At 38.7% G+C, this 26,624-nt stretch overlaps 1 protein-coding gene across 1 annotated transcript in view; it reads left to right on the forward strand.

The window, feature by feature from the left end:
* atp9b (ATPase phospholipid transporting 9B) overlaps positions 1 to 26,624 on the forward strand; it is a 284,027-nt gene that overhangs the window by 167,800 nt on the left and 89,603 nt on the right. The window contains exons 10-11 of the mRNA XM_067981947.1: positions 3,696 to 3,771; positions 10,728 to 10,804. Of these exons, the coding sequence (XP_067838048.1) occupies positions 3,696 to 3,771; positions 10,728 to 10,804 (153 nt within the window). The remainder of the gene's footprint in view (positions 1 to 3,695; positions 3,772 to 10,727; positions 10,805 to 26,624) is intronic.

Consider the following 26,624-nt stretch of genomic DNA (forward strand, 5'->3'; position numbering starts at 1 on the left):
TTGACATCAAGACAGCATTTAACCAAATGTGGCACCAAGGAGCCCTAGTAAAACTGAAGTCAATGGGAATCTGGGAAAACTATTCAGTGGCTGCAGTCATACCTGGCACAAAGGAAGATGGTAGTGGTCGTTGGAGGCCAATCATCTCAGCCCCAGGACATCGCTGCAGGAGTTCCTCGGCATCATTCTCGGCCCAACTATCTTCAGCTGCTTCATCAATGACCTTCCCTCCATCATAAGGGCAGACGTTTTGTTGGAGCTGCACCTATCCAGGCAAGGCTGTTCGCTGATGATTGCACAGTGTTCAACTCCATTCCCAATTACTTAGAAAATGAAGCAGTCTGTGCCCGCATACAGCAATGCCTGGATAATATCCAGACTTGGGCTGACAAGTGGCAACTAACATTTGCGTCACACGGGTGTCAGGCAATTACCATTTCCAACAAGAGAGAGCATAACTACCTCCCCATGACATTCAATGGCATTACCATCGCCAAGTCCCCCACCATCAACGTCCGGTGAATCAAAGTTGACCAGAAACTGAACTGGACGAGCCATGTAAATGCCGTTGCTACTGGAGCAGGTCAGAGGCTGGGTATTCTGCGGTGAGTGGCTTACCTCTTGACTCCCCATTGCCTCCTCACCACCTACAAAAGGCACAGGTCAGGAGTGTGATGGAATAGTCTCCACTTGCCTGGCTGCAGCTCCAACAACACTCACGAAGCTCGACACTATTCAGTCCATTTGATCGGCACCCCATCAACAGGCTTAAACATCCACTCCCTCCACCACCGGTGCACCGTGGCTGCAGTGTGTACTGTCCACAGGATGCATTGCAGCAACTCGCCAAGGCTTCTTCGACAGCACCTCCCAAACCCGCAACCTCCACCTCCTTGAAGGACAAGGGCAGCAGGTTCATGGGAACACCACCACCTCCAAGTTCCCCTCCAAGTCATACACCATCCTGACATGGGCATATATTGCCGTTCCTTCATTGTTGCTGAGTCAAAATCCTGGAACCCTCCCTACCTAATAGCATTGTGGGAGTACCTTTACGCAACGGACTGTAGCAGTTCAAGAAGAGGGCCCACCACCACCTTCTCAAGGGCAACTAGGGATGGGCAATAAATGCCTTGCTAGCCACGCCACATCTCGAGAATGAATTTTAAAAAAAATAATCCTATGGGTCCAACACAGCTCAGAGCCACTCCTCTGCTTCAAAATCAGATGACAAAATAAGCAAGATCACTCCCTTAAAGATGTCAGTTGCACTGTATTCAGTGACTCCCACACTGATGAGAAGCCCTGGAGGGTGGCCGGACCCCACAAAACCTCCTCCTGCACCAATCACAAATTGGCCCAATATTTAAATTTGGCTTCTGGTCTGCCATCTACTGACATTGGTTCTAGTTGAGTGCAGCTCCCTGAAACCATGGTCTTGGCTACAGAATGGGTGTTGATTCAGGCTGAATCAGCCATTAATTCCGAAAATGCTCTGGAATCAATCCATAGACCCCCAACACGTTTTTCTTAAACAGAAAAGCAAGGTTTTAGTGAAGTGCTTCCTTTGAAGGACTTCTGCAAGTTGTTTAGTATAATCCCTTCCCCTACTAAAAACTTGACCCAATACATAGCCAGTTATTGTTACAATAGTATTGCCTCAGTTGGAGTGAATGGGGTGATGTCCAAACACAGGCACATTCTGAAATGAACAACTTGTCCGGATCAATCTTGATTCTATTGAATCGTATTTTTGCGGGGTTATGATTGACATCTGTTATGTGAACGGCAGCAAAGATCTTTTGGGAAAACTTGTCAGCAGTTGTTAAATTCAGGCCATAAAAACTCGTATTTACACAATCACCTGTTAACGTGCCAGTTTTCAATACGCAGGTGAAATTTGGTACGTCCCTATTCAGGATAATTCAGTTTCTCCTGAGTAGTCTGAATAACTGGACATCATGAGGTGGAAAACTGTACTCATGGGTGACATGGGCCCAACTATGCCGGTGTTAATGCTCCACACGAGTTTCCTCCCTTCTTACTTCATCTACCCCTATCAGCTTACCATTCTGTTCCTTTCTTCCTCATGTGCTTATCTAGCTTCCCCTTAAATGCATCTATGCTAATCTCCTCAACTACTCATTATGATAGCAAGTTCCACATTCTAATCACTCTCTGGGTAAAGAAGTTTCTTCTGAATTCCCTATTGGATTTATTATCGACTATTATATTTATGACCTCTAGTTTTGGACGACTCCACAAGTGGAAACGTTTTCACTATGTCCACCCCATCAAACCCTTTCATTATCTTCAAGACCTCTATCAGGTCACCCCTCAGTCTTCTCTTTCTAGAGAAAAGAGCCCCAGCCTGATCAACCTTTCCTGATCAGGATGATACCAGAACTGAGAGGATATCCTTGTGAATCTCTTTTGCACCCTCTCCATTGCCTCTATATCTTTTCTATAAAATGGAGACCAGAACTGTGCACACTTCAAGTGTGGTCTAACCAAGGTTCTTTACAAGTTTAACATAACTTCTTCGATTTTCAATTTTATCCCTCTAGAAATGAACCCTAGTGCTCGATTTGCCTTTTTTATGGCCTTATTAAGCTGTGTCGCTAATTTTTATGTACAAAGTTCCACCCAATTGTATTTGTCTACTAACTGGGCATCTGTTGTACTTAGAAATATGATGTCTGCTAATGTGGGTAACGTTGACTTGACAAGGTTGTTATTATGGTCAAAATGGAAACCATAGATATGAGCTTTGATATTGTCCTGCACTGCTTTTGTGAGTGAAAACCTATTCACTGGTAACTGAGGTGTATTAATGCACAGGTTCTATTATGACTGGATCTTGAGCTAATTAAAGCTCTTTGCTGTTGCATCACTTTTTAACTAATTCCTTGCCATCTTTACATGATGGAAATATTGTGTTTCTTGTATGATATTAAAGTAACATGATTGTGATCTTAATGTTGCTTTAATATGGTTATGCAAAAAGGAATGAGCTTCCTTCGAAATAACATTAAGATTAGCTCCACTGTCTTTTATTCATTGTGTATTTGAGCCGTATAGACCAGGAATATCCCAGATTCAATCTTTCAGCTGCACTAAGATAGTTGATCTCAGCCGGGAGCAGAGGTGCAGGAACTACAATTTGTCTCGGTGCCCTGGGTTAGAGGGGGGGAAAATTGGACATGATTTCCCGTTCCTATGCATGATTCAGTGAGCCCTGCTGGAAGTATGTCTGGATACTGGGCGAGCATAGGCTCGAGGTCAACAGTGATGCCCTCATGGTAGAGTAGCCCTTGGATACCCGTTGTTAAGGCTCACAGATGAGTAATGGTCATTTGATGTACTAAAAGCTGTCTATGGAACCACACGCCAGCAAGTAGCTGATGCATTTAGGGGCAAGGGAAGAAAATTGGTGAAGAAACAAAAGGAATCCCATTGATTTTATGCGACAGAATTCCTCTTATAAATTCTCTGACCCTTTGTTTGCAGTAAAGCATAAATATTGCACCCAGTGTTGTAATCTGATTTAAAGATCAATAAACCTAGAATGTTGCCTGTCCATTTTAACTCTCTTTTGCAGTTGTAAACCTTGCTGACAAAGAAATGTTTTATATTAACACCCAGCATTTTTTTTTCGCATGAATGCAAAATATTTTGCATTTATTTAATTGCAGGAAGATAGTGATCCTTCCATCCATGAAAGTCTGGGTGCAGAAAACACACTTTGGGCCAGCACAGTAGTAGCTTCTGGTGAGTGTTATTTGGTTACTCATACCATATGACTTGTTATTGAGACAACATATAACCCTTTGTAGACTTTGCCATTGCTTTTGAACCAAAACTAACACAAGATTTTATAATTGCAAAACAATTTGGAGATAGTTATGAATCAAGTTATGCAGTTCTTTACATTTGGCCTGTTCTGTTGTTCAGTCTTGGATTTTAGAAAATCATTTATTTTTAAATGTTACACAAAAATACGTGCATATTTTGAAAACTGTAAATTTGGAAATTGAATTTAAATTTTATTAAGTGATTTTAAATAAAAAGACTGGTAGCAAAATTAATTGAGTGCAGTTATTGAAAATTTTTCTAGCAACTTTTAGAGCTATAAAAGTCCCAACTAAAAAGTAAAAGATGCTTGTTGCACTATGATTTTGATAACTTTTGATTTGTTTATGGTTATATCTGGAAAATTATAACACCTCATCGGTAGAATAATACAGTTTGTACATAGTAAATATACTGCATTATTAAAAGACCTATGTATACTATGGCATTTGAACTTCAACATAGTCACGCTGCTGCAAATTATTTAGACAGCTGGGTCAGTCGAGTGTGGAGCATTGTGGATTTCAGCAATGCTGATCATCATGTGCCTATTTGTCTACGTCATCAGTTTCCAGGACTGAGGATAAACCAATGCAAGGTGCTTCCCATCTCACAGGACTTGCGCCAACAGTCAGTCTTTAAGCACCTTTCTTTAGTTGTTGTCTTCATGAGGCTTCAGCACTTGTGTGATTGGTTTGTCTAAATTGCCCACATAAGTTTACGAAGAGTTTTATCCGGCACATACTTGCTGTTTTAAAAATTCTCATCCTTGTTTTCAAATCCCTCTATGGCCTTGGCCCTCCCTATCTCTGTAACCTCCTCCTGCCCTACAATCCTCCAAAATCTCTGCACTTCTCCAATTCTACATATGGCCTCGTGAACATCCCCAATTTTAATCGCTCCACCATTGACGGCCGTGCCTTCAGCTGCCTAGGCCCTAAGCTCTGGAATTCCCTCCTTAAATCTCTCCGCCTCTCTATCCCTGTCTCCTCCTTTAAGACACTCCTTAAAAGCTACCTCTGCAGCCACCAATGTGATTTCTCTTGCTTTGCTGAAGGCTTGCTCACCTCAAACAGGATCCAATAGCCTTGAGGCCCAAACAACAATGCAAGTTTACAACCAAGAATGAGCCAGTTGTGTTTGTGCCTTCTCCATTGCTTTACATCTTCCTCTGCTTCAAATATTTTATCCAATTTTCCCTGAAGATGCAATGGTCTCTACCTCAACCACTCCCTGTGATAAAGCATTTCATACTCCAACATCTCTCCATGGAACATTTCTCTTCACTCGTAGTCATTTTAAATTGATGATGCTTCATCACTGACTCCACAACCAAAGGGACTAGTCTTTCTCTATTCACAATCAAAACCCATAATTTTTTATAAAACTTGACTAAATTTCCTCTTGGACTTCCCTGCTTCAGTGGAAATAGTCCCATTATCACCAGTCTTTCCTTATAGCTATAGTTACCACCCGGAGCATCGTCCTGGTGAATTTATACTGTTTGCTCTCTCTGACTTTATTATCCTTTCAAAACTACATAGTAATCTAACTGTGGCATATCCATTGTTTTGTATAAATTCATTATTACTCGTTTACTCTTGCACTCTTATGACCCAAAATTCTGTTGGCCTTGTTATGGCTTTATCTACCTGTACTCTCACTTTCAGGGAATGTTGTATTTGAACTGTTAGGTGTCTCTGTTCATCCACACCAGTATCTTTCCATTGAGTGTATTACTCGTTTTTGCTCCCAAAATGTGTTACATCACACTTATTAAATGTCACCTGTCTGCCCTTTCCACTACCCTGACTATTTCTTTCTGAAGTCTTTTACAGTCCTCCTCCCTATTTGCTAAACTTCCTACTTTTGTGTCCATAAGCAAATTTCAAGATTGTTTTCCCATACCCAAGTCCAAATCTTCTACATATGCTGAGAGCACCACTTCCAAGCCTTCTCCAGTCCATACTTTTTGTTGGATACCAGAACAGTTATCTGCTTCTGCAGCAGGGAGAGGGAAGAGAGAATCAATTTCCATATTTTCAGCACTTTTCAGATTGATTATTGGTGCAAGACTCATCTTTTGGCCTAAAATCTAGGTTGACTGGACAGTATTGCTACCAACTTACTGAGTCAGATGCTGGTACACACTCAAGAGAACTTTTCATTCAGGGGTGTGGTTACTTTTCCTGGTCTTGCTGCTGTCTAGAATGAGACCTATATGTGCCACACTCAAGTAAAAGACTTCACACAATTTGTTCCAAGAATGCAGCTTTCAAAGCTTGGGCTCTCAAAAGCCTCTCTCTGTTCAAATTATTCCTGCACTTGTTTTCTTCATTCCTCTTTATTCCTAGAGTCCAGAAAGAATCATAGGGAGATGGGATGTTGTGGAACCTCTGAATAATTCTGCCTTCTGCCTTCTAACAAGCAACATTCAAAATCGAAAGTCTCAATTCTATAGATGTTGTATAATGGAACAATAGATTTGAACATTGGAATACTGAATTTCTTTGTTAACTTTCCTTTCAACTCATTCACTAATGAAGACCATTTGTTATTGTTGCTAATCCATTTCCCCTGATGTCAGTAAGGCACCAGATGATGCCATTACTCTAGCTTTACAGAATAGATGTTGGCTATACCATCTGGCCAAGGACATTGTTTAGTTGTACACCACCGAGTGGATCATCTTCCCACACAATGTGTCTTCTGTGCACCTAAATGGGAACATTCTGCATCTATTTCTGAGCAGCTTTCTGACTTCCTGTTTTTTGAACAGTGAAGAATCTTGGTGCATGGCCATCCAACTTCAATTGTGGACTCTCATGACCTTTAAGAAGGCCTCTAACTATATAGTGCACAGTGCTTAATGGAAGAAACTTATTCCTTTGAGGCAGGTCAGTATCTGAATTCTCTCTTCATAAGTACTTCTGATTCTAGAGTATTTACATCTTCCAAACCTGGTCTTGAAGCAATGTTCCATGCAGGTCCATGTAGCAGTATTCTACATCTTGTAGATCAGTTTGTCCGGGGAAAATAACTACTTTCTGGTCAGTGAAAATAGGTTTTGAAGTTTAACCTCATCGTGCATTTTTTGGTGCAAGCTTGATACTTCAGGTGATCTCCATAAGCTATAATAAAGCCATTTGCGTTTTTGCTTTCTTATGATATAAAGTTGCTGACATGGAAAGTTGTTGGACTTAATTTCAGTGAGAATGCCACCAACAGAACAAAGCAGGTATTACTGTTTGGATGTTTCAGCTGACATATTTGCTTTTTGGTGCATCTTTTTGAATGTAGATTTCTTGACCAGCTCATAAGGTCTAACCTGCTTCCCTTGCTGTATGAATCCTACAACAACAACTTGCATTTATTTAGCACCTTTAACATAATGAAACGTTCCAAGGCGCTTCACAGGAGCGTAACCAGACAAAAATTGACACCGAGCCAAGGCAGGAGATATTGGAACAGGTGGGCAAAAGCTTGGTTAAAGAGGTAGGCTTTAAGGAGCGTCTTAAAAGAGGAGAGAGAGGTGAAGAGGGAATTCTAGAGCTTTAGTCCTAGACGGCTGAAGGCATGGCCGCCCATGGTGGGGTGAAAGAAGTGGGGGATACACAAGAGGCCAAAGTTGCCGGAGCGCAGAGTTCTCGGAGACTTGTAAAGTTGAAGGAGGTTACAGAGATTAGGGAGGGTCGAGGCTACGAAGGGATTTGAATACTAGGATAAGAATTGTAAAATTGAGGCATTGGTGGATTAGGAGCCAATGTAGGTCAGCGAGCACGGGGCGATGGGTGAACGGGACTTGGTGCGAGTTAGGATATGGGCAGCAGAGTTGTGGATGAGCTTACAATTATGGAGGGTGGAAGATGGGAGGCCAGCTTGGAGAGCATTGGACTAGTCGAGTCTGGAGGTAACAAAAGTATGGATGAGAGTTTCAGCAGAAAATGGGCTGAGGCAGGAGTGGAGACTGGGGAGATTACGGAGGTGGAAGTAGGCGGTCTTTGTGATGGAGAAGATGTGGAGTCGGAATGAATCCTAGTAATCTCAATGGTTCTGTAATAAAGAATATTGTTGAATACCAGTCTTTAAATGGAAGCATCCTCATTTTTTTAGTCAGTATTCATTGTTAAAACAGAACTGTAAATAGGCAAAAAATATTAACCACAGTTTTTAACTTTTGTTTCTGAAGTGTTGACCATGAGACTTCTTTTAAAACATTTTCTAGTCCTTTTGCCCAATACAGCCTCACATTTATTCAAACGTTCCTTGCAGATGATGCATTCAGTAAAGCTGACCTGTAAAGATGTAATATTTTCAGTGTTGCCCACAAGGCTCATGCAGCTTTATAGTTCGATTTGTTCTAAATTTCCAGCTATTTGAATCCAGTTGCACCATGCAGTTTTATCTATCTCAGATTAACATACTTTTTAAAGTTTATGTCTGCATAAATCATTCTGTATTATGTTTTGTTCAATCCATAACAACAACTTGCATTTATATAGCGCCTTTAATATAGTAAAGCATCCCAAGGCGCTTCACAGAAGCATTATCAAACAAAATTTGACACCAAGCCCCATGACATGATATTAGGACAGGTGATCAAAAGCTTGGTCAAAGAGGTAGGTTTTAAGGAGTGTCTTAAAGGAGGAAAGAATGATGGGGAGGTTTAGGGAGGGAACATGAGAGCTCAGGGCCTGGGCAGCTGATGCCAGAATTGGAGGGTTATAGGGCTGGTGGAGGTTATGTAGATAGGGAGGGGCAAGGCCATGGAGGGTTTTGAAAATAAGGATGAGAATTTTAAATTCAAGGTGTTGCCGGACCGGGAGCCAATGTAGGTCAACGAGCACAGGGGTGATGGGTGAACGGAACTTGGTGCAAGTTAGGATACAGGCAGGATGCTCTCAAGTTTACGGAGGATGGAGGATGGGAGGCTGGACAGGAGAGCATTGGAATGGTCAAATCTAGAGGTAACAAAGTCATGGAGGGTTACAGCAGCACATGAGCTAAGGCAGGGGCGAAGACAGACGATGTTATGGAGCTGATCCATAGAAGTGCAATCCAATATAATGTCTGTGCTTGCGCAGCTAGCACTGTACCGGAGTTGTCATGATGGTAACAATGGTACACTGTAATAGAAATAACAAACATTTGAGAGTGACTAGGCATGTTGTAATAGTTTGAATAATTTACTTTTACATAACTGAAAAACTTGATTGCCGTGAAAGCTTACTTTGATGCAACGAAAAGCTGTTTAGAAGTTTTCCCTCATGTAGGAAATCTTTACTGTGTATAGACACTTTCTTCCATATGAGAGTCTGATTATAAGAGTTTTTTTGTCCATGAATGACCTAATGTATATCGTAGAGCCCCAGCATAATTTTAAATAATTGGAATGGCGGAATTGGCATTTTTCCCTCTGTTGGGAAAGCAGTAGCCTACTAGGATAGTTTATTACAACCCATTAGTTGAAACAAATGCATTTCCCCTGTACGTTGCTATATTATCCTTGAGGTTTGCTTTGTAATATCCAGCAGGGACCACCTTTTATCAATATACCACTTATACCTTATTAATAAACCTTTCAGAAATGGCATCAACTAATAAAAATACTAATGGGACACTTATCGTCTGGATTTATTGCATCTTATTTTTCCACTGTGCATTGAACCCTCATATACTTACATCAGTCTGGTGTTAGTGATCCTCCACAGTATCGATCTGTGGCCTGTCTCCTCTGTAATTGTCAGTGCAGCGGCAATAGGAGCTGAAGGTTTTGAGGTGTTCCCCACGCAATTCCCTAAGCACTCTTCCCTAGCCTGACCTTGACCCACAGATTGACCTCGATATGTAGTGACTGCGTGTCTAAACAGGATTTTGTCTGTAACTACCAACCACAGGGATATTCACGAATTCTCAGCACATTAAGATATTTTTCCAGACATTCTGTGCCAGAAGAAAATTAATCCTCGGAGTATTGAACATATGATACTATGCCAGAGGCCAAACGAGAAGAATTAAAACAATTTTTGTCGTTTAGTTGCTCTTTACTCATGACAAATTTTTCTTAATTGTCAAATGAGAGAATAAGCAGTGTATTTTTTCTCATCTTTTTGAGTACAATAATGTGCACCGTGGTTTGTTCCATGCTATTATATTTAGTGTTCAAAGGGCAAGTAAAGGTCAGAGAAGCTGGTGTGTTTCAGAGCTTGTTAATGTCGGATGGTTGGAATTCTGAATTGTTAACAACGTTCATTGTGATGCTGGTCTGTCTCTACTGTAATTTAGTACCTTTAATGAGTTGTTTGCTAATTCCTCTCACCCTCCTAACTGCCAAACGTGATTCACTGAATCTAATTTTTTTCTCTCTGTGGTCCAGATGACTTTACAAATATTTTTAAAATGTGCTTTTTTTTCTGTGCTTTTTGATGAGTAGTCTAATAAAACTGTATTATGTTGATTTTTGTAAAAATTACTTAGAAATTGGAAATGAAGCTGAAACAATAAAATGATGTGTAAGATGTGGTAATTGATGAATAAGATGTGGTTCTTGATCAATCAATTCCTGTTAAGAGACATAGATTTTCATTCTGGAAATGAATAAAATGTAGGTTTTTTAAAAAAAAATTGCATTTTGTTTTTACAGTTTACAGAAATGTTAAATTCTTTCCTCTAACTGTTCTCGCTGGAAAATTTAGCATTAATTTCCTGGATGTGGACTGTATATGTGGATATTAAATATCCTATTATTTTGGCATACACGCCTTTTCATAACATGATAAACAATTTTGTCAAGTCACACTCTTTGTACCAGTGAAAATTAGCAACAGCTCCTTGATTCAAAGACATGTAGTTTTATTATAGCCTTTTTTTTACAGGTACTGTGATAGGGGTGGTAATTTATACTGGAAAAGAAACTCGCAGTGTAATGAATACTTCCAATCCCAAAAATAAGGTACGTTATAGTGTAGTTTTAAACCAGCTTTATTCTTTATTCATAGCACTTGTAAAATGTAGCTATTCAAATTGGTCTCCAAGTGTTTCAAAATTGGGCCAGGCAATTTCTTTCGCATCCCTATTTCCTATTTATTTTGACAAGTTTATTTTACAGATATTTACTTTATCTTTTTTGTGCACAAATTGTTGCAACTCAGAAATCAAGTTTCCAAATGCATAATTTGCCTTGAGACAGCAACCACTTCAGAAATCGAGTGCAATGTCAAACATGTTAAGGCATAACAAGATGGTAACTTGTGAATACCAAACAGATTCTTGATGAGTAAATTGTATTGACCTAAGAGGAACAAAAATGAATCAAATTTGAAATTTTAAAAGTCACGTTTTTTGCTTTTTGCTGTCGGCTACTATCTTTTATCATTTTCTAGGTGATTTTTATTTTTTTGTGTTTGCTTTCAGGCAGGAATGATTTAAGTTTGCACAAAAATTAATGGAATTTACTTAAAAGTTGACCTAAGCTTAACATAATTGATCAAAATGGTTTGTGCACTTAATCTATAAAATGCATTTCAATTGGGTAAGAATCTTCACCAGCTGCAGCGATGGCTTTAAGGACCTTTGGCATCAATACTGCTACTGCTTTTACAGTACTCCTGTTCTGAATTCAGTTTGGATAGTTTCCTGTTTTTGTACTGATGTGCTTTTTTCTACATTAAAAAGGTGAAACCGTTCTGATCTCTGCTTAGTATAAAATTATGCAATTCTTCTGAAAAACATTCAATGCAGCCTTATATGGTGATCAAATAAGTGATTAATGAAAACCCAAAGCCAGATTGAAGCCATCTAAGATCTAATTCCTTTTAAGAAGTTTCTCAATGCTCGTTACTTGCATTTTCAGGAAATAAGTTATAGATCCTGGTTACAGTTAATATTTCATGAATGATGCTAGCGCTCACATTTATGTAAAGGTAATATTTTACCATGTCTAATGCAATTGTATTTATCCACAAGTGGAAATGATGTATACTTGATGGAAATTCACTTGATTGAGCTTATCAAAAAAGGCACTACAACTAGTCAATTGTGACAATCAGTAGTTTCATAGTATTCATTGTCATAAGTTATTCTAAGCGTGGATCCCTGTGAAAGGAGTGATAATACAAATTGCCTGCAGCAGTTATTGTAAGCTCTAGAGCATATTGATTTGTTTTTCTAATAAAAAGATGCTTTCAACTGTCTCTGACACCGAGGTAGGTGCTCTGAGTCATTGTGTGAATAATAATGGGCTGTATCATTATGCTTTCCTTCAGACTAGCATTGTTAGCTCTGAATAATATCAATTTCCTTAAAAATTTGCCTTGGATTATAAGCATAGGCATGGTCATTATTTTTAACAAGTGTAATTGCGACATGCAGTTAAAATAATCCAAGAGCAATAATATATATTTAGAATGTATGCTGCTTTTAAAATAAAGCCGTTTGTGCCGATTAGCAAAATGCTGCTACTGGTAAACCCTGCATAAGCTTTGCAAGGCAGCAGAATTTTAGCTGTTACATCAGACGTTACCACATAGTGTTGAATAAAGTGAGCATTATTATTCAAACATGCTGACCACTCAATGCTTGGTAATGTCCTTACTGAGATTAGCCCTAACAGTAGGTCACTGTTCAGAAACAAAGAATAAGTATTTACATCAATTAAAAATATTATGATAGTTACATTGAATTGCAAGTATTGCAATATTAAAATAATGGTAGCTGTTACTTTTTGAATTTTGGCTGTTGGTGATTTAACTTGTACTGTACTTGCCTTAAAGCGACACTGATTTTACTCAGAGAAATATAGCCTCTTGTTTATCAATGCCATTGTATTAGCCCTGAGAATACTGAATTCTCTTCATAGTTTCCATAAAACATTTCATTATCCTATAAATTTCCTATCTAAATGTAAATGACTGTAGAATATTTCTTTAATTTGTTTTTTTGAAAAAGATAAATTCAAACATTCAACACCAAATCTAAAACATGATAGTTTTTAGATTTGGTGTTGATTGTCACAGAAGTCATCAAAGGGTTAACTGCAGCTTTAGGAGTGTTTGTGAGCAGCAAACTTTTGAAAGCCAACAGATCCCATGAGTGTCCAGAATTCACCCTCTAATACACTCTTGAGATCTCATTGCTATCAGGATTAACTTGATTTTCAAATATTGATACTCTTGTGCATTTATGGCAATGTTACCATTTACTGATTTTTGTGACCAGACAGCGTGGCGTTATACTACCTGTTTCCACCGCTCTCTAATCAGGTAAATCAGTGTTCTGTGCATGTGTATTTAAATGCACGCATTGAGCACGGCTCACGAGTCTTCCCCTGCCTGAACCATTTTTTTAAGTTAGAGGAACTGTCAATCGTATCAGCTCTTTTCTAACTTTAAAAGCATTTACGTTCAGTGTTAAAGATAGATCAACAGACAAACTAAAAAGTTTCAAAATTTGGCCTTTTACTGGTTACCTGCTGTAGGTGATCTTCTACCACAAGACAGTGATTCAAAGGTATTTCAACGAATTTAAACTGCAGTTACATTGTTCATCTTGGGGGAAGAGTTGCCATGTATAACAACATCATAAAACTGTTAATTTTTTTTGATCCATTTGTGATGTTGCTACTTAGAGTGACCCCTTCTGACGCAATGCAAAAACTGCTGTGCATTGCTGCAAGATGTGCAATATAACTACAGTCTTAATTCTTCCATGTTATAAATGGCAACTTGTAATAATGAATCAGATTTTCTGACTTATTACTCAAAGGTAGTTAGATTTCATTTTTTTAAATGACTGATCTAAATTGTTAGAGCGATAAATGTAATTTATTTATATCTAAAGTAAATGTCACTCCAGTGTTTGTACCAGCGCTGCTTCTAACCTAAATATCTGCTCTAACTCATTCTGTAAATCCACCAGTATTGTAAAAACACAGCATTGCTTTGCCTGTGTCATGTAATCTTAGCCTTGTATCATCTGTGCAAGGTTTACCTCCGGTCATTTTTAAGGTCACTCACACTAAGGATTTTTGAGCTACAAAGTAGCATACGTGGCCATAAGATACAAGGAAAATAGAATTCAACTATCATGAGCAGCTCAGGTAGTTCAAACTGTTGAGCACTGAATTCCTAAACAAGATCAACATTAGCCTGAGTTACAGGACAATCTTGTTTCTTTTCAGTCGAATGAATTTGGCCAGTCTTTGGCTCAGCTATCAGATGTAGAGTCGCTTGTATATAAAGTAGAAAAGAAAATGGGAAAAAATGCAGAGAAAATATTCTATGAAAAGTTTAACGGCACGCAATTAAACATACCCACCTTGGTTATAACAGCTTGATGTACTCATAGGCAATTGTTATATCTTTTTACATTTGTGTGAGAGCATTTATGTTGCTGTTCGTCGGAGCATCCCATTACAACTGGATTCTTCCTGGTGACTTTGCGCATGCATTAATGGTTACAATGCAAGGAAATTGGAAACTAAACCAAAAGCTGTTTTCCTTGAGGGTTATGTTTTTTTTAAATAAGTGTCTGATATTTTACTGATTCACTGGCTATGAGTACTGGAAGACTGGAATTAAAATTTAAAAAAAAATAGAAGTTTCTGTAGTTCAGTGCTGAATTTGGAAGGACAAATTTGGCAGCATGCTTGAAATAAATGTGTACACGGTATATAATTATGTAAACTGCTGGCGGCTATCACTGTCCTTAAGAGAAAGCCTTGTTAACCTTTCAAAATAACACATAAGAAAGCATTGCTTTAAAAAACACAATTAAAAATACATTTTAACATGTATTGAGAATTATTTAGAAAGATTTGGTGCAGTCCTTTGATTCTATTGTAACTTGAAGGGGCTATCTGTGTACATTTGCTGAATTAAGCTTGTTTTAAGTTTATTGCCTTTGTTTTGCACAGTTACTGGTTTTCACTTTTGTTTTAAAAAATGGAAGTGTAGCTAGTAATTAATGAATTTAGACAGAAATTTCTTAAACCTCATCTTGCTAGATAAAGTTATGCTTGCCATGAATAAAGGTCAATTTCAGACCTTAATTAACCAACAGGGATAGATGTTTTTTTTAGCTATGCGGTGTGACATTTTACTAGCAGCTGGCTAATCCTGTATATGGATTGGATGTGTACGTGTGTTCTTGTTTTTGACAAATTGTTGTTTTTAACGATTACATGGCTTTTATTGAATATTTAATTATATTTTTAAGATGTGTTTTGATCAGGCCCATAGTATCTACTACAGTGTGGTGTTACTGCACTGTTTGTTTTATTAAAATTGCTATGTACCTTTTTAGATGCTGAATTTTTAAAGAAAGGAGCGATTAGAGTTTAATGACAAATCCTGACTGCCTCCTACAGGGCGTTGTTATCTTGTGTCCATCAGACAACACAAAATAACTCAATTTTGCTGTCTCTGACTGGTTGCTAACCATGAATTGAGAAAATAAGCCTATAAGTAAATCACAAGATAGAAATTTAGTTGTCTTGAGAGCCATTATGTGGATGACAGTGAAGTGTTATGCATCATGTTCAGTTGGAGCTGCAAGAAATTGTCTTTTCTTCAAATGAGCATTGCATTTTCAACTTTTCTTATTTTGTGGCAATAATCTCATTGATAGTATGGTTATTGCATTAGAAAATGAAACCAATATTCTATTTGTGACAAATTGCAAGAATATTGATGTGCCCATAGATATGAGTAAGAGTATTTTTTAAATGTATAGGTAGTACATTGGAGTACACTAACATGGCACCATAGAGTGGTAGGACATGAGCTCTTCAACACCATCCCCATACCACTGAAATTAGCCATACTCCCGTGGGAGGTTGCTACAGAGGCCACTCAGTTTCTGATATTAGCCATACTGCCGTGGGAGGTTACTGCAAATAGGCGCCACAGTTTTCAGTGGGATGGAAGGCAGCATAGGTAGTGGACTGCACTTGAACATCTCGAACCGACTGGTCAGGTTGGCATTATTGGAGAATTGGGAGCAAGTCACTCATCATAGACCATCAACAGCAGTAGAATTGTATACCACCACTCTGTGTAACCTCGTGCCTGACATATTCTTCACTCCTCCATCACAATCAAGACAGAAGACCAACCCTGCTTCAATAGGGAGTGCATGCTAGGAACAGCCCCAGGAATACCTTAAAATGAGATACCAACTTAGTGAAGTTACCACACTGGACTACCTGCATACTAAACACTAAAAGCTGCAGGCTGTAGGCAGAGCTAAGGTGTACTACAACCAGCAGAGCAGAGCAAAATTCTGCAGCCCTACCACATCCATTTCAGAATGCAAAGGACAGATTGGCAACTAATGGAAAGTGGAGGCTTCATGAATATGCCCATCCTCAACTATGGTGGAGCCCAACATGTGAGCGCGAGAGATGAGGCTGAAGTATTCGCAAGCATTTTCTGCCAAAAGTGCCAATGAGCAATGCCACTCGGCCTCCTCCCAACCATCATAGGTGCCAGTGTCCAGCCAATTCAGCTCACCCCACAAGACATTTAGAAGTGGCTCAGTTTATTGGACACAGCAGAGGCTATGGACCTTGACAACATCCCAGCTGTAGTGTTGAAGACCTGTGCACCAGAACTAGATGACCCCCTAGCCAAGCTATTCCAATTAAGTTATGGCACTGACATCTACCCAATAATGCAGAAAATTGCTCAAGTACATCTTCTGCATAAAAAAGCCAGATAAATCTAACCCAGCCAATTGCCACCCTATCAGTCTTCTCCCAATCATCAACAAGGCTGTGGAAGGAAGTCATATATAGTGCCACAAGCAATACCTACTCACCAGTTACCTCGATGCTGCTTTTGAGTTGCACCAGAACCACTTGACTCCAGACCTGGTTACAGCCTTGATGCAGACATGATGGAGGAGCTGAATGCCAGATGAGAGGTGAGGGTAATTATCCTCAATATGAAGGCAGCATTCAAATGAGTACGATACCAAAAAGCCCTGGCAAAACGGAGGTCATTGGGGACCAAGTGAAAACCCTCCAGTGATTAGAGTCAGGTCTAACACAAAGGAACATGGTCATACTCATTGGAGGTCAATTGCTGCAGAAGTTCTTCAGGGCAGCCTCCTTGATCCAGCCAATTTCACCTGCATTATCAATGATCTTTCCTCCATCATAAGGTCAGAAATGGGGCTATTCGCTGACTACTCTTTAGTGTTCTGCTTCATTTGTAACTCTTACCATCATGAAGCAGCTCAGGCCAGCGTACATCAGGACTTGGACAGCATGCAGGGTTGGGCTGACAGATAGCAGTTAAAATATGTATCACAAGTGCCAGGCAATGACCATTTCCAACAAGATAAAGCCGGATCACCTCCCCCTGACCATCAAAGAGTCCCCATCATTAGTATCTTGGGGGCAACCGTTGACCAGAAGCTTAACTGGACAAGCCATATCACAACATGGCTACAAGAGGAGCGCAGATGTTGGATACTCTGCAACAAATGTTTCACTTCCTGATATCTCAAAAAGCCTCTCCACCATCTTCAAGGATCAAGTCAGGAGTGTGATGGAATACTCGCTTCAATGAATGCAGCTGCTACAACACTGAAGAAGCTTCAACCAATCCAGGACAGAGCAGCCTGCTTGAATGGCGTCTGTGACACCAGATTAAATATCCACCACCGATGCACTGTGGTGCCGTATTTACGGGATACACTTCAGCAACTTGCCAAGTTTACTTCAACAGCACTTCCCAGCACCTGCAACTTGTATCATCCAGAAGGACAGGAGCAGCAAGATGATGCAAGTATCGTCACCTCCAGGTTCCACTGCAAGTCTCATGCCGTACTGACTTAGACGTATATCGCCATTCCTTCATTGTCACTGGATCAAAATCCTTAAATTCCCAATCTAAAACCATTGTTGGAGCACCATAAACGCAAGGACTGCAGTGGTTCAGGAGAAGGCCCACCACCACCTTCACTTCAGGGCAACTTAGGGCTGGATAATGTGGCCTTGACAGTGTCTCACATCCTGACAACACAAATGGGGAGGGGAGATGAGAGGAATAAATCTATCCCCTCAGCCGCAATCAGTGTGTGGCCTTGGGGGAGGGGGGAGGGGCTGATTTGTGCCCTCACATCTTACTAATATCATTCATTGATAGAAGCAGCCTCAAGATACCAAAAGATTGTGGTTTCCCTTTCCTTTTTTTTGGAGTTTGACTCAATTTTGGCCACTGTCCCCATTTGCGTTTTATTCTGTGTTTGGCAGCCTGCATTTTCTCTTTTTTTAATGTGGTCTTTTAGAATCAGTATTATAAACTTACAGCATATCCCTTTACTCTGTTTTTGTGGCAGAAAAATGGCGTTTTGGAAAGCTGCAAAGGCTATTCAATTTCCCATTCTCTGCCCCCCCCCCCCCCCAGCTGTTTTGAGTTTCCATTACCAGTAGCATATCAATTTGTGAACACAGGACTGTGTAGTAGCAGTCCTGAATTACTCAATCGACCACATTGGGAATCTTTGTCTCCCCAATATTTTGTAACCATTTTTCCACTGGATAAGTATGTTTGTATTTTATTTGTTGGTGAGGGCCCATGAGCTTATTTAGCAGCATTTCCATTCGCAAATTCATGTTCGTTGGAAGTGATATAGAAACAGCTTGATATAAAGTTAATCCAGTAAATAATGCTAATGTAAAGATAGCATAAAACTGGTGTGAAAACAGATTGCCTGATCCTTGGATTATATGCCACTGTTATCCCAGTATCTAGCAGATGTATCCAGTAATTAAGGCTTTCATATCTACATCAAGATGCAAATTGCCGATTTTAGCTTTACTTTGCTTGTCTGCAGTTACATCAAGTCCATCCATCTATTATGTATGTTACTGTAACAAGTTAAATCTTTTAATTTTGCCAAATGTAATGTTATGACTTTGTTCATCAATAAGGCAGTTGCTTTTGAAAGCAAGATAATTTCAGTGAAATTTGTAAGGGTTGGTTCTACTAATTTGGTTTTCATTGTCATTTTGATAATTGAGAGGGTCTTTGATTTTGTACACTGTCTTATCTTGATTGAATAGTATTCGTCTCAAAAGAGATCGTTCTAATAAAATTCAAGATTGCAATTAATGCTACATTGGTTGCCTCAGTAACTTGAGGAATCAACAGATTTTCAGTCAATTCAGTAAGTAGGTGTTGCATCATTGTGTGAATCCTTTTGAAAATTTGGCTCACTCCCTTGAATTCAAGATGCTCTCTACCATATTGGGTTTTAGTATCCACTCAATAACTTGAAAAGTCTTTGGCTCTATGCCAAATTTAGTAGATATGCAGGTTTTAAGCAATATTTGTTACAGAAGGTTTTATAGGTTAAAATGTGCCGGCACATACTTTACAAAGATGATAAAAGGATAGACTTGTTGAACCCATCATACAACCGTGCAGAATAATTGTGCGCTTGAAAACATTTGACTTATTATTTCAACTTACCAAAGCTGATTTTCAGGGACATTATAGTGTCTTGGACCATAATTGCACTTCTCCAGAAATTGGTGGGTCATGTTTTCTTGCCTCTGATTTGTTCCATTCCAAATCTGAGGATTGGGAGCAGTTTAGAATTCAGCAAAGGAGAACAAAGAGATTGATTAAGAGGGGAAAAATAGAGTATGAGAGTAAACTAGCAGGGAACACAAAAACTGACTGCAAAAGCTTCTATAATCTCATCAAAACATTTAAAATTCTAACAGGACTAGACAGACTAGATGCATGGAGGATGTTCCCGATGGATGGGGAGTCCAGAACCAGGGGTCACAGTCTCAGGATATGGGGTATGCCATTTAGAACCGAGATGAGGAGAAATGTCTTCACTCAGAGGGTGGTGAACTTGTGGAATTCTCTACCACAGAAGGCAGTGGAGGCCAAGTCATTAAATATATTCAAGAAGGAGATAGATAAATTTCTTCATGCTAAAGGGATCCGTCACTCCCAGTTAAGATTTCATAGAAAATAGGAGCAAGAGTAGGCCATTCGGCCCTTCAGGCCTGCTCCGTCATTCAAAATGATCACGGCTGATCGTCTAACTCGATACATCCTCCCTGCATCTAGTCTGTTTGGTCCTGTTAGAATTTTAAATGTTTCGATGAGATTATAGAAGCTTTTGCTGTCAGTTTTTGTGTTCCCTGCTAGTTTACTCTCATACTCTATTTTTCCCCTCTTAATCAATCTCTTTGTTCTCCTTTGCTAAAGGGATCGAGGGATATGGGGAAAAAGCGGGAACAGGGTACCGAGTTAGACGATCAGCCGTGATCATTTTGAATGACGGAGCAGGCCTGAAGGGCCGAATGGCCTACTCTTGCTCCTATTTTCTATGAAATCTTAACTGGGAGTGACGGAAAAGACTTTGCCCAAGATCTAGTAGCTAGCTTGAGAGTAGCATTAGTGGATTTTTTGGCGCATGTCTCTTCTTGGCTGGAAAAGGTAGAGAGATATACCTTTTAAAGGAAGCCTCAAAATAAAACCACGAAGACCAACTTTAAGTTGACTCTGGTAATACAGTACATTGTTTCTTAAACAAAAGTTATTGAGAATGTAACAAACTTGTTCCTTTGGTCTCCATTTACACTGACAGTGGTGGGGGGGGGGGGGGGGAGTAGGAATGGCAAGATTGTAAGCAAATCGAAAACAGTCTCAAAAGCATGCCTGAAAAATTTCAATAATTAAGCATGGAAATTTGAAACACAATTTTCAGCTTCGAAGACCCAAGGATCGTATAGAACTTCAACAGTCTCGACTTCCTTTAAACTTTCAATTAAGGTTTCAAGACATATCCTCCACACTTAAAGAATCTCTGTATAGAATCATACAATTTGTAATACTTAAGTTAATTTAGTTTGACTAAAATCATTCATTTTGCATTTCAGTGCAACAAAATTGCTGAATATTAATTTTAAGCAAAAGATCAATTGAATTCTGCCAGCATCACATTCTTATTTTTCATTAGTATGTTATCATTTAACAGTCATTGTTCAGATAAAGTGATTCTGTTGATTTCTCTAAAAGGCTACTTTAGGTGTGAATGTCTGAGCCAAGGGGGGGTGATATTTTGCACAAAAATAACTTGATAATACACGACTTAATCCCAAAATGCTTATCTAGTGTACAGAATAGAAGATACAGTGCAGATAGCGCTCCTCTGTATGAACAAATCCCCCCCACTCCCTCTTGCCAGCATTGTTGTCTCCTCTTCTGAAGGTATTAGCTCGTACTTGGGTATGGTTGTACAGGTGCTGGCTGCTATACATTACCTTGCTCAATTTCACTAATCTTCATGTGTGGACCTAGGAGTGAGTGCTGGTAGGATATGTGACTGTAGTGATGGCATAACCACACTCTCTCTGAGGTTTACACAAGCAGTGATCACTGGACTGTGATCAGGAGTGAGAACCCTGGCTGATTTTGATTCTCCCAGCCACGGATGCTAAGGTCAATTCAGGGCTGCCGAGGTCACATGTAGGTCTCCAACCAATGCCTTTACTGTTAATTAATTACAGACTAAGGTTCTGATGTGATACCGTCCTAATCTATGTATCTTCGTATTGCACTAGGTAATGCATTTGGCCCATGAGCCATTGGCAGAGGCCATAAAAGATTTATGTTCCAAGTTAAAATTTGACATAATACTGCAACACCTTTTTCCATAACTTGCTTTCCTTGATTGCAAATTCTTTGCGGAACTGAACTCATTTATGGAAAAATGCACCTAGTATTAAGTCTCAGGCCTACCATTATGCATTAAGCTTAGAATCAGAGAATCATCGAAAGATTGAAGCACGGAAGGAGGCCGTTCAGCCCATCGAGTCCGCGCCGGGTCTATGCAACAGCAGTCCAGCTAGTCCCACTCCCCCGCCCTATCCCCATAGTCCTGCAAATGTTTTCCTTTCAAGTACTTATCCAGTTCCCTTTTGAAGGCCATGATTGAATCTGCCTCCACCACCCCCTCAGGCAGTGCATTCCAGATCCTAACCACTCACTTTGTTTAAAAAAAAAAGTTTTTCCTCATGTCACCTCTGGTTCTTTTGCCAATCGCCTTAAATCTATGTCCTCTGGTTCTTGACCCTTCCAATAATGGGAACAGTTTCTCTCTATCTACTCTGTCTTGACCCTTCATGATTTTGAATACCTCTATCAAATCTCCTCGCAACCGTCTCAGTTCCAAGGAGAACAAAACCAGCTTCTCCAGTCTATCCACGTAACTAAAGTCCCTCATCCCTGGAATCATTCCAGTAAATCTCTTCTGCACCCTTTCTTAAGGCCTTCACATCTTTCCTAAAGTGTGGTCCGCCAAACTGGACACAATACTCCAGTTGTGACCGAACCAGTGTTTTATAAAGGTTCATCATGACTTCCATACTTTTGTATTCTGTGCCTCTATTTATAAAGCCCAGGATCCCGTATGCTTTTTTAACTGCTTTCTCCACCTGCCCTGCCACCTTCAACAATTTGTGCACATATACCCCCAGATCTCTCTGTTCCTGTACCCCTTTGAGTTGTGCCTTTTCCTCATATATTGCCTCTCCTCGTTCTTCCTTAAAAGAAATATGCATAAATAGCTTTGGAGATTAGGACCAAATTGCTGATAATGAAGAAAACTGTTGCGGGCTTGCAGCTGGTGTGCAGACTGGTGACTTTCTACACTTTGTATTGTATCTTTAATTTTTTTTTAAGGTTTTAATTTGCACTGTTACTTTTTGCATCATATTTTTAGTTGCATCAGCTGATCATTTTTGCAGCATGTCTTTTGAATATTCTCACCATAATAGTCTTAAAAATGATAGCTTGACGGAATCTCTCGACAAATAAGGAAACAGCTGATTAATGTTTTCTTCATGTTTTAAAGGGGGAGGAGCAATCTGGATTACAGTGGTCATTCAGTGTGATATGGGTCTGCAGACCTAACAAAATCTTGTACTTAAAATATAGTGACGACTTAAATATTGCAGTTGCATGGTTTGAATTAATGTAATATTGTCATTTAATTATCTGTTACGTATACGGCAGCAATTTACTTTCCTTCAGAATTTTTGTATTTCAGTCTTGTACTCATTAAGTTATTTAAACTGATTTGAATGAAGTGACTGCAGTTGTGCCAGTTTATTGCAGTTTAATGTTATAGCCATGTTGTTTTCTTCCTGTGGTAGAATAACTAATTTGTTTTTGAGTGCTTGGAAGTTTGATAGTTATTGTACATTACAACAGTTTCCTTGTGGTGGGTTTGCTACTTTCCACTGACCCTTAACTGCCATCTGGTATGAATTCAGAGTACTTCTGTCATCTGCAGCTAATTACTGTCACCTGCACATTGCGTTCACCACAATACTTTGATATTGTGTTAGTTACTAAAATGAGTAATTTATCAGCTTGTTTACACGTACTAGTTTTTTTAAAGGGTTAAAACACAAGTTTAAAATTTAATATTTCTGCTGAAACAGAACGTACATATCAATTCATGGTTTTGTTTGGAACATAGGATTTTGGACCATGTCCTCAGGAAGCAGGTTAAAGAATGTAATTTTCCTTAAAAGGTAATTTTTCACGTAAGCATATGAGTTGCACTATTCTGATGCATGTCTGATAAACATACCAGGCAAGGGCAGTGGCTCCAAGACCGTGTATGTATTGTATTAATTTTGGCTCTAATTTTAAGAAACTGAGGACTATCCTGATTTATGATTTAAATTGTCCCCAGTGGCACTTGCACAGCTGACAATCGAGAACTGGAAAGATGTGTATACAGAAGAGTTTACAAAATGAAGCCAGCTGTGTTTCCCTACATACTGTGGCTTCCTGACATGCATCATTAAACCTTATTAGCTACTTCCTTTTGCAGAGATTCTTGTAGACTCGCACCCTGCATATTAGCAGTTTCTGTCTCTCCAACTGGAAATTATTTCCTTTATTGTAGAGTGTCACCCGCTATAGTTTCTGATGTGTAGTAATTGGTACTTTGGAGTATAATCATAGTGAAATACCACTCCATGCATTTCTTTATTTGGAAATTAATACGGACCTTTTTACTTTATCTGTCAATCTGTGCAACTTTTCCCATAAGTCCAAATGTTAGGATTTCTTACAAGCCACTAAGTATGAAATTGATCATCAAATGTTCCATAGGAGCAAGAGTAATGTACACCAAAATAACAAAACAAAGTTGAAATTAAACTAGTTTTTAAGTAAATGTATGTGAAATAATAAACTGACCTTTTTAAAGCATTTCCATAAATGAGTTAACATGAAGGACTAATATTAGGAAATAAACAAGAAACTATTTTATCCTTTTATAATATATGGGATAGATTATTAAAAAAATTTAGGATTTGAAAATAACTAATTTATAGTTTCGATGGTAGTGAATTTTTGAAGTCATGAGAGGAACTGCACAATGTGAACAAAGATACTTACAGTACTGTGATATGTAATTTCTATGATCAGGCTACAATTATAGATTAGTTATAAAGAAGTAAGGATAAAGTTATGGGGTCAGCTACAAATGTCAAGTTGTTATGACTCTCTCCGAATGACCAGTCTTCAGTTACAATTATATAGACGGTTACTCTGAAACTCTGCACTAAATGTTATTGCAGGCAGCCATGCTGAAGCACATACTGAAGTGTAATATTTTTACTTTTGAAGCTAGAACAATGTTTGAATTTATTTCTTGGTTATCTTAATTTGTGCTCTCCTGGGTTTTTTAAAAGTTGCATAAAGCACAACCCTTGCAGAATAAGAAAACTTCACCTTTTATCCCTGTGAATAACTTAGACACTGGCATTAGAGAATCTGCATCTGTAATGTTTTTTTGCCATGTTTCTATTCTACTGGGTGGTCTAGTAAATACTTCTTAGAATTTATAATTTCCCAGGCAAGGGAAAATTAGCAGAATAAGTGACTTGGGCATTTCAAGTTTGAGTGCATTATATTTGGATTTTCGGGGGCATCATTAGGCTCTTTACTGAGGGTTAAAATAGCAGCTTGTTTCTCTTTATTAAGTAATCTGCACAATTTAATATAATACTGAAATACATGATAAATGTTGCGAGTAGGTTTCTGCCTTTTAAGTGCCAGTCCTTGACCAGGTAACAATGTAATTAATTTAATCTAATTAAATTGATTTGAAGAAATGTACAGATTTCAATAAAATAAATGAAATGAGAAACTAAGGTTCACACCATAGTAATCGATAGCGAAAGGGCGTTTTGAAGACGACCATTGCTAGCTTGAGGATGTGTGTGGGATTATTACTTTTTATTCAGAATCTGATTGTACAGTATAATGTAGCGATGAACATCCTGGTTTTGGGGTGTGTAAAATTTAATTCTTTATGAAGCTTCATCCTGACTGCTTCAAGTTGGCACACCATTTTACTTCTGAGATATTGAAAGAGATTCACCCACAACAACCACTATACCGCTAAAGATAAAGACTCTGTCCCATCTTTAAAATATGGAGTAAGTTAGTGCAAATGAAAATATTCAATTGCTCCTCTTCCCACTACAAGGCTTCAGAAACAAAAACTGTGAATTTAGCACTCTTCAAAGTGAGGAATGTTAACATTGGAATGGACCCATTTTTGGACTATCAAACAGTGACTATTTTGTGTTGTGGGCTTGGAACTGGATTGATGCTGCCCAAACTCAATTTACAGCCAGCAGAGAGAATAGACTTTCATCCAATCAGTCTCTGCTTTGTTTCAACCCAGTTCTAGAGATGAAAAGTCTATGTCTAACCTAATGTATCATCATCCACTTCTGAGTATTTTAAAGAATTTTCTCATTTTAAAAAAAGGACTTAAAGACATCAACTTTTTGATGTGTCATTAGCTAGAGAAGAAGGTGCTTGGTTGATAATTCCGGGATGATGAGGAAAACTTGTGGAGTAATAGGTAAAAATAGTAGTGTGCATGCACACAGAACAACATTTGTTTCCTATGAAAATTGTTGGCATAACTTACAATTTTAGGAAAAAAAGTACAGATACACCAGAATCTAAGGTACCTTAATTGCACAAAATTTGAGTATTCAATTTTGCAACATTTATGGCTCAGAATTAATTTTGATGCTCACTTTAGATAAGATTGTGAAATTGCACTTCTGGCATAAAAATTTAATGTTGAGACAAAATAAAAAGTACCCAGTCTACAAGCAATAAATATTGCTATCAGTATTTCATTAACTGGCTGCCCAAATGTAAATGTCAAACTGAAACCCCAAGCAAAAAGTTAATGTAGTGCAATAAAGCTAGTGTCCTTTTTAACTTTGCATTTTCCCATGCACTACAGTATATCTGATTACAGCCAGGGTTTCAGGAAATGGTAGCCAGCATTGTACAAATGTAATTAGTACTACATTAACATGGATTATTGTGCATAAAGTACATTTTGTTTACAGACAGTTTTGTATTTATTTTATTTAATATGGTGTTTTACGGTATTTTTGTCAGATTATCATTGTTGCCTATTAATTAAGTGCTGACATGAGTATGGCTTGTCATGGAAGCCTCCATTTACTTTTTGTGTTCAATTCTTTCTTGTTTTTGATGAACCAATTACAAATCAGATGTTTTTGTAGTGTGTAGATTGAAAGTGATGGTTACACTGTGTGGGAAAGGGAAAATGTTATGCAACACATTTATTTACGAAGAATTGTTTTTCTTTGTTGTAATAGAGCAGAACTTACCATATTTATGAGGTGGCAGTTCATTGGAGCCGTGACTTTTTCCAAGGGAACA

The sequence above is a fragment of the Heptranchias perlo genome, chromosome 3 (assembly GCF_035084215.1).
Source record: "Heptranchias perlo isolate sHepPer1 chromosome 3, sHepPer1.hap1, whole genome shotgun sequence".
Classification (NCBI taxonomy): Eukaryota; Metazoa; Chordata; class Chondrichthyes; order Hexanchiformes; family Hexanchidae; genus Heptranchias; species Heptranchias perlo.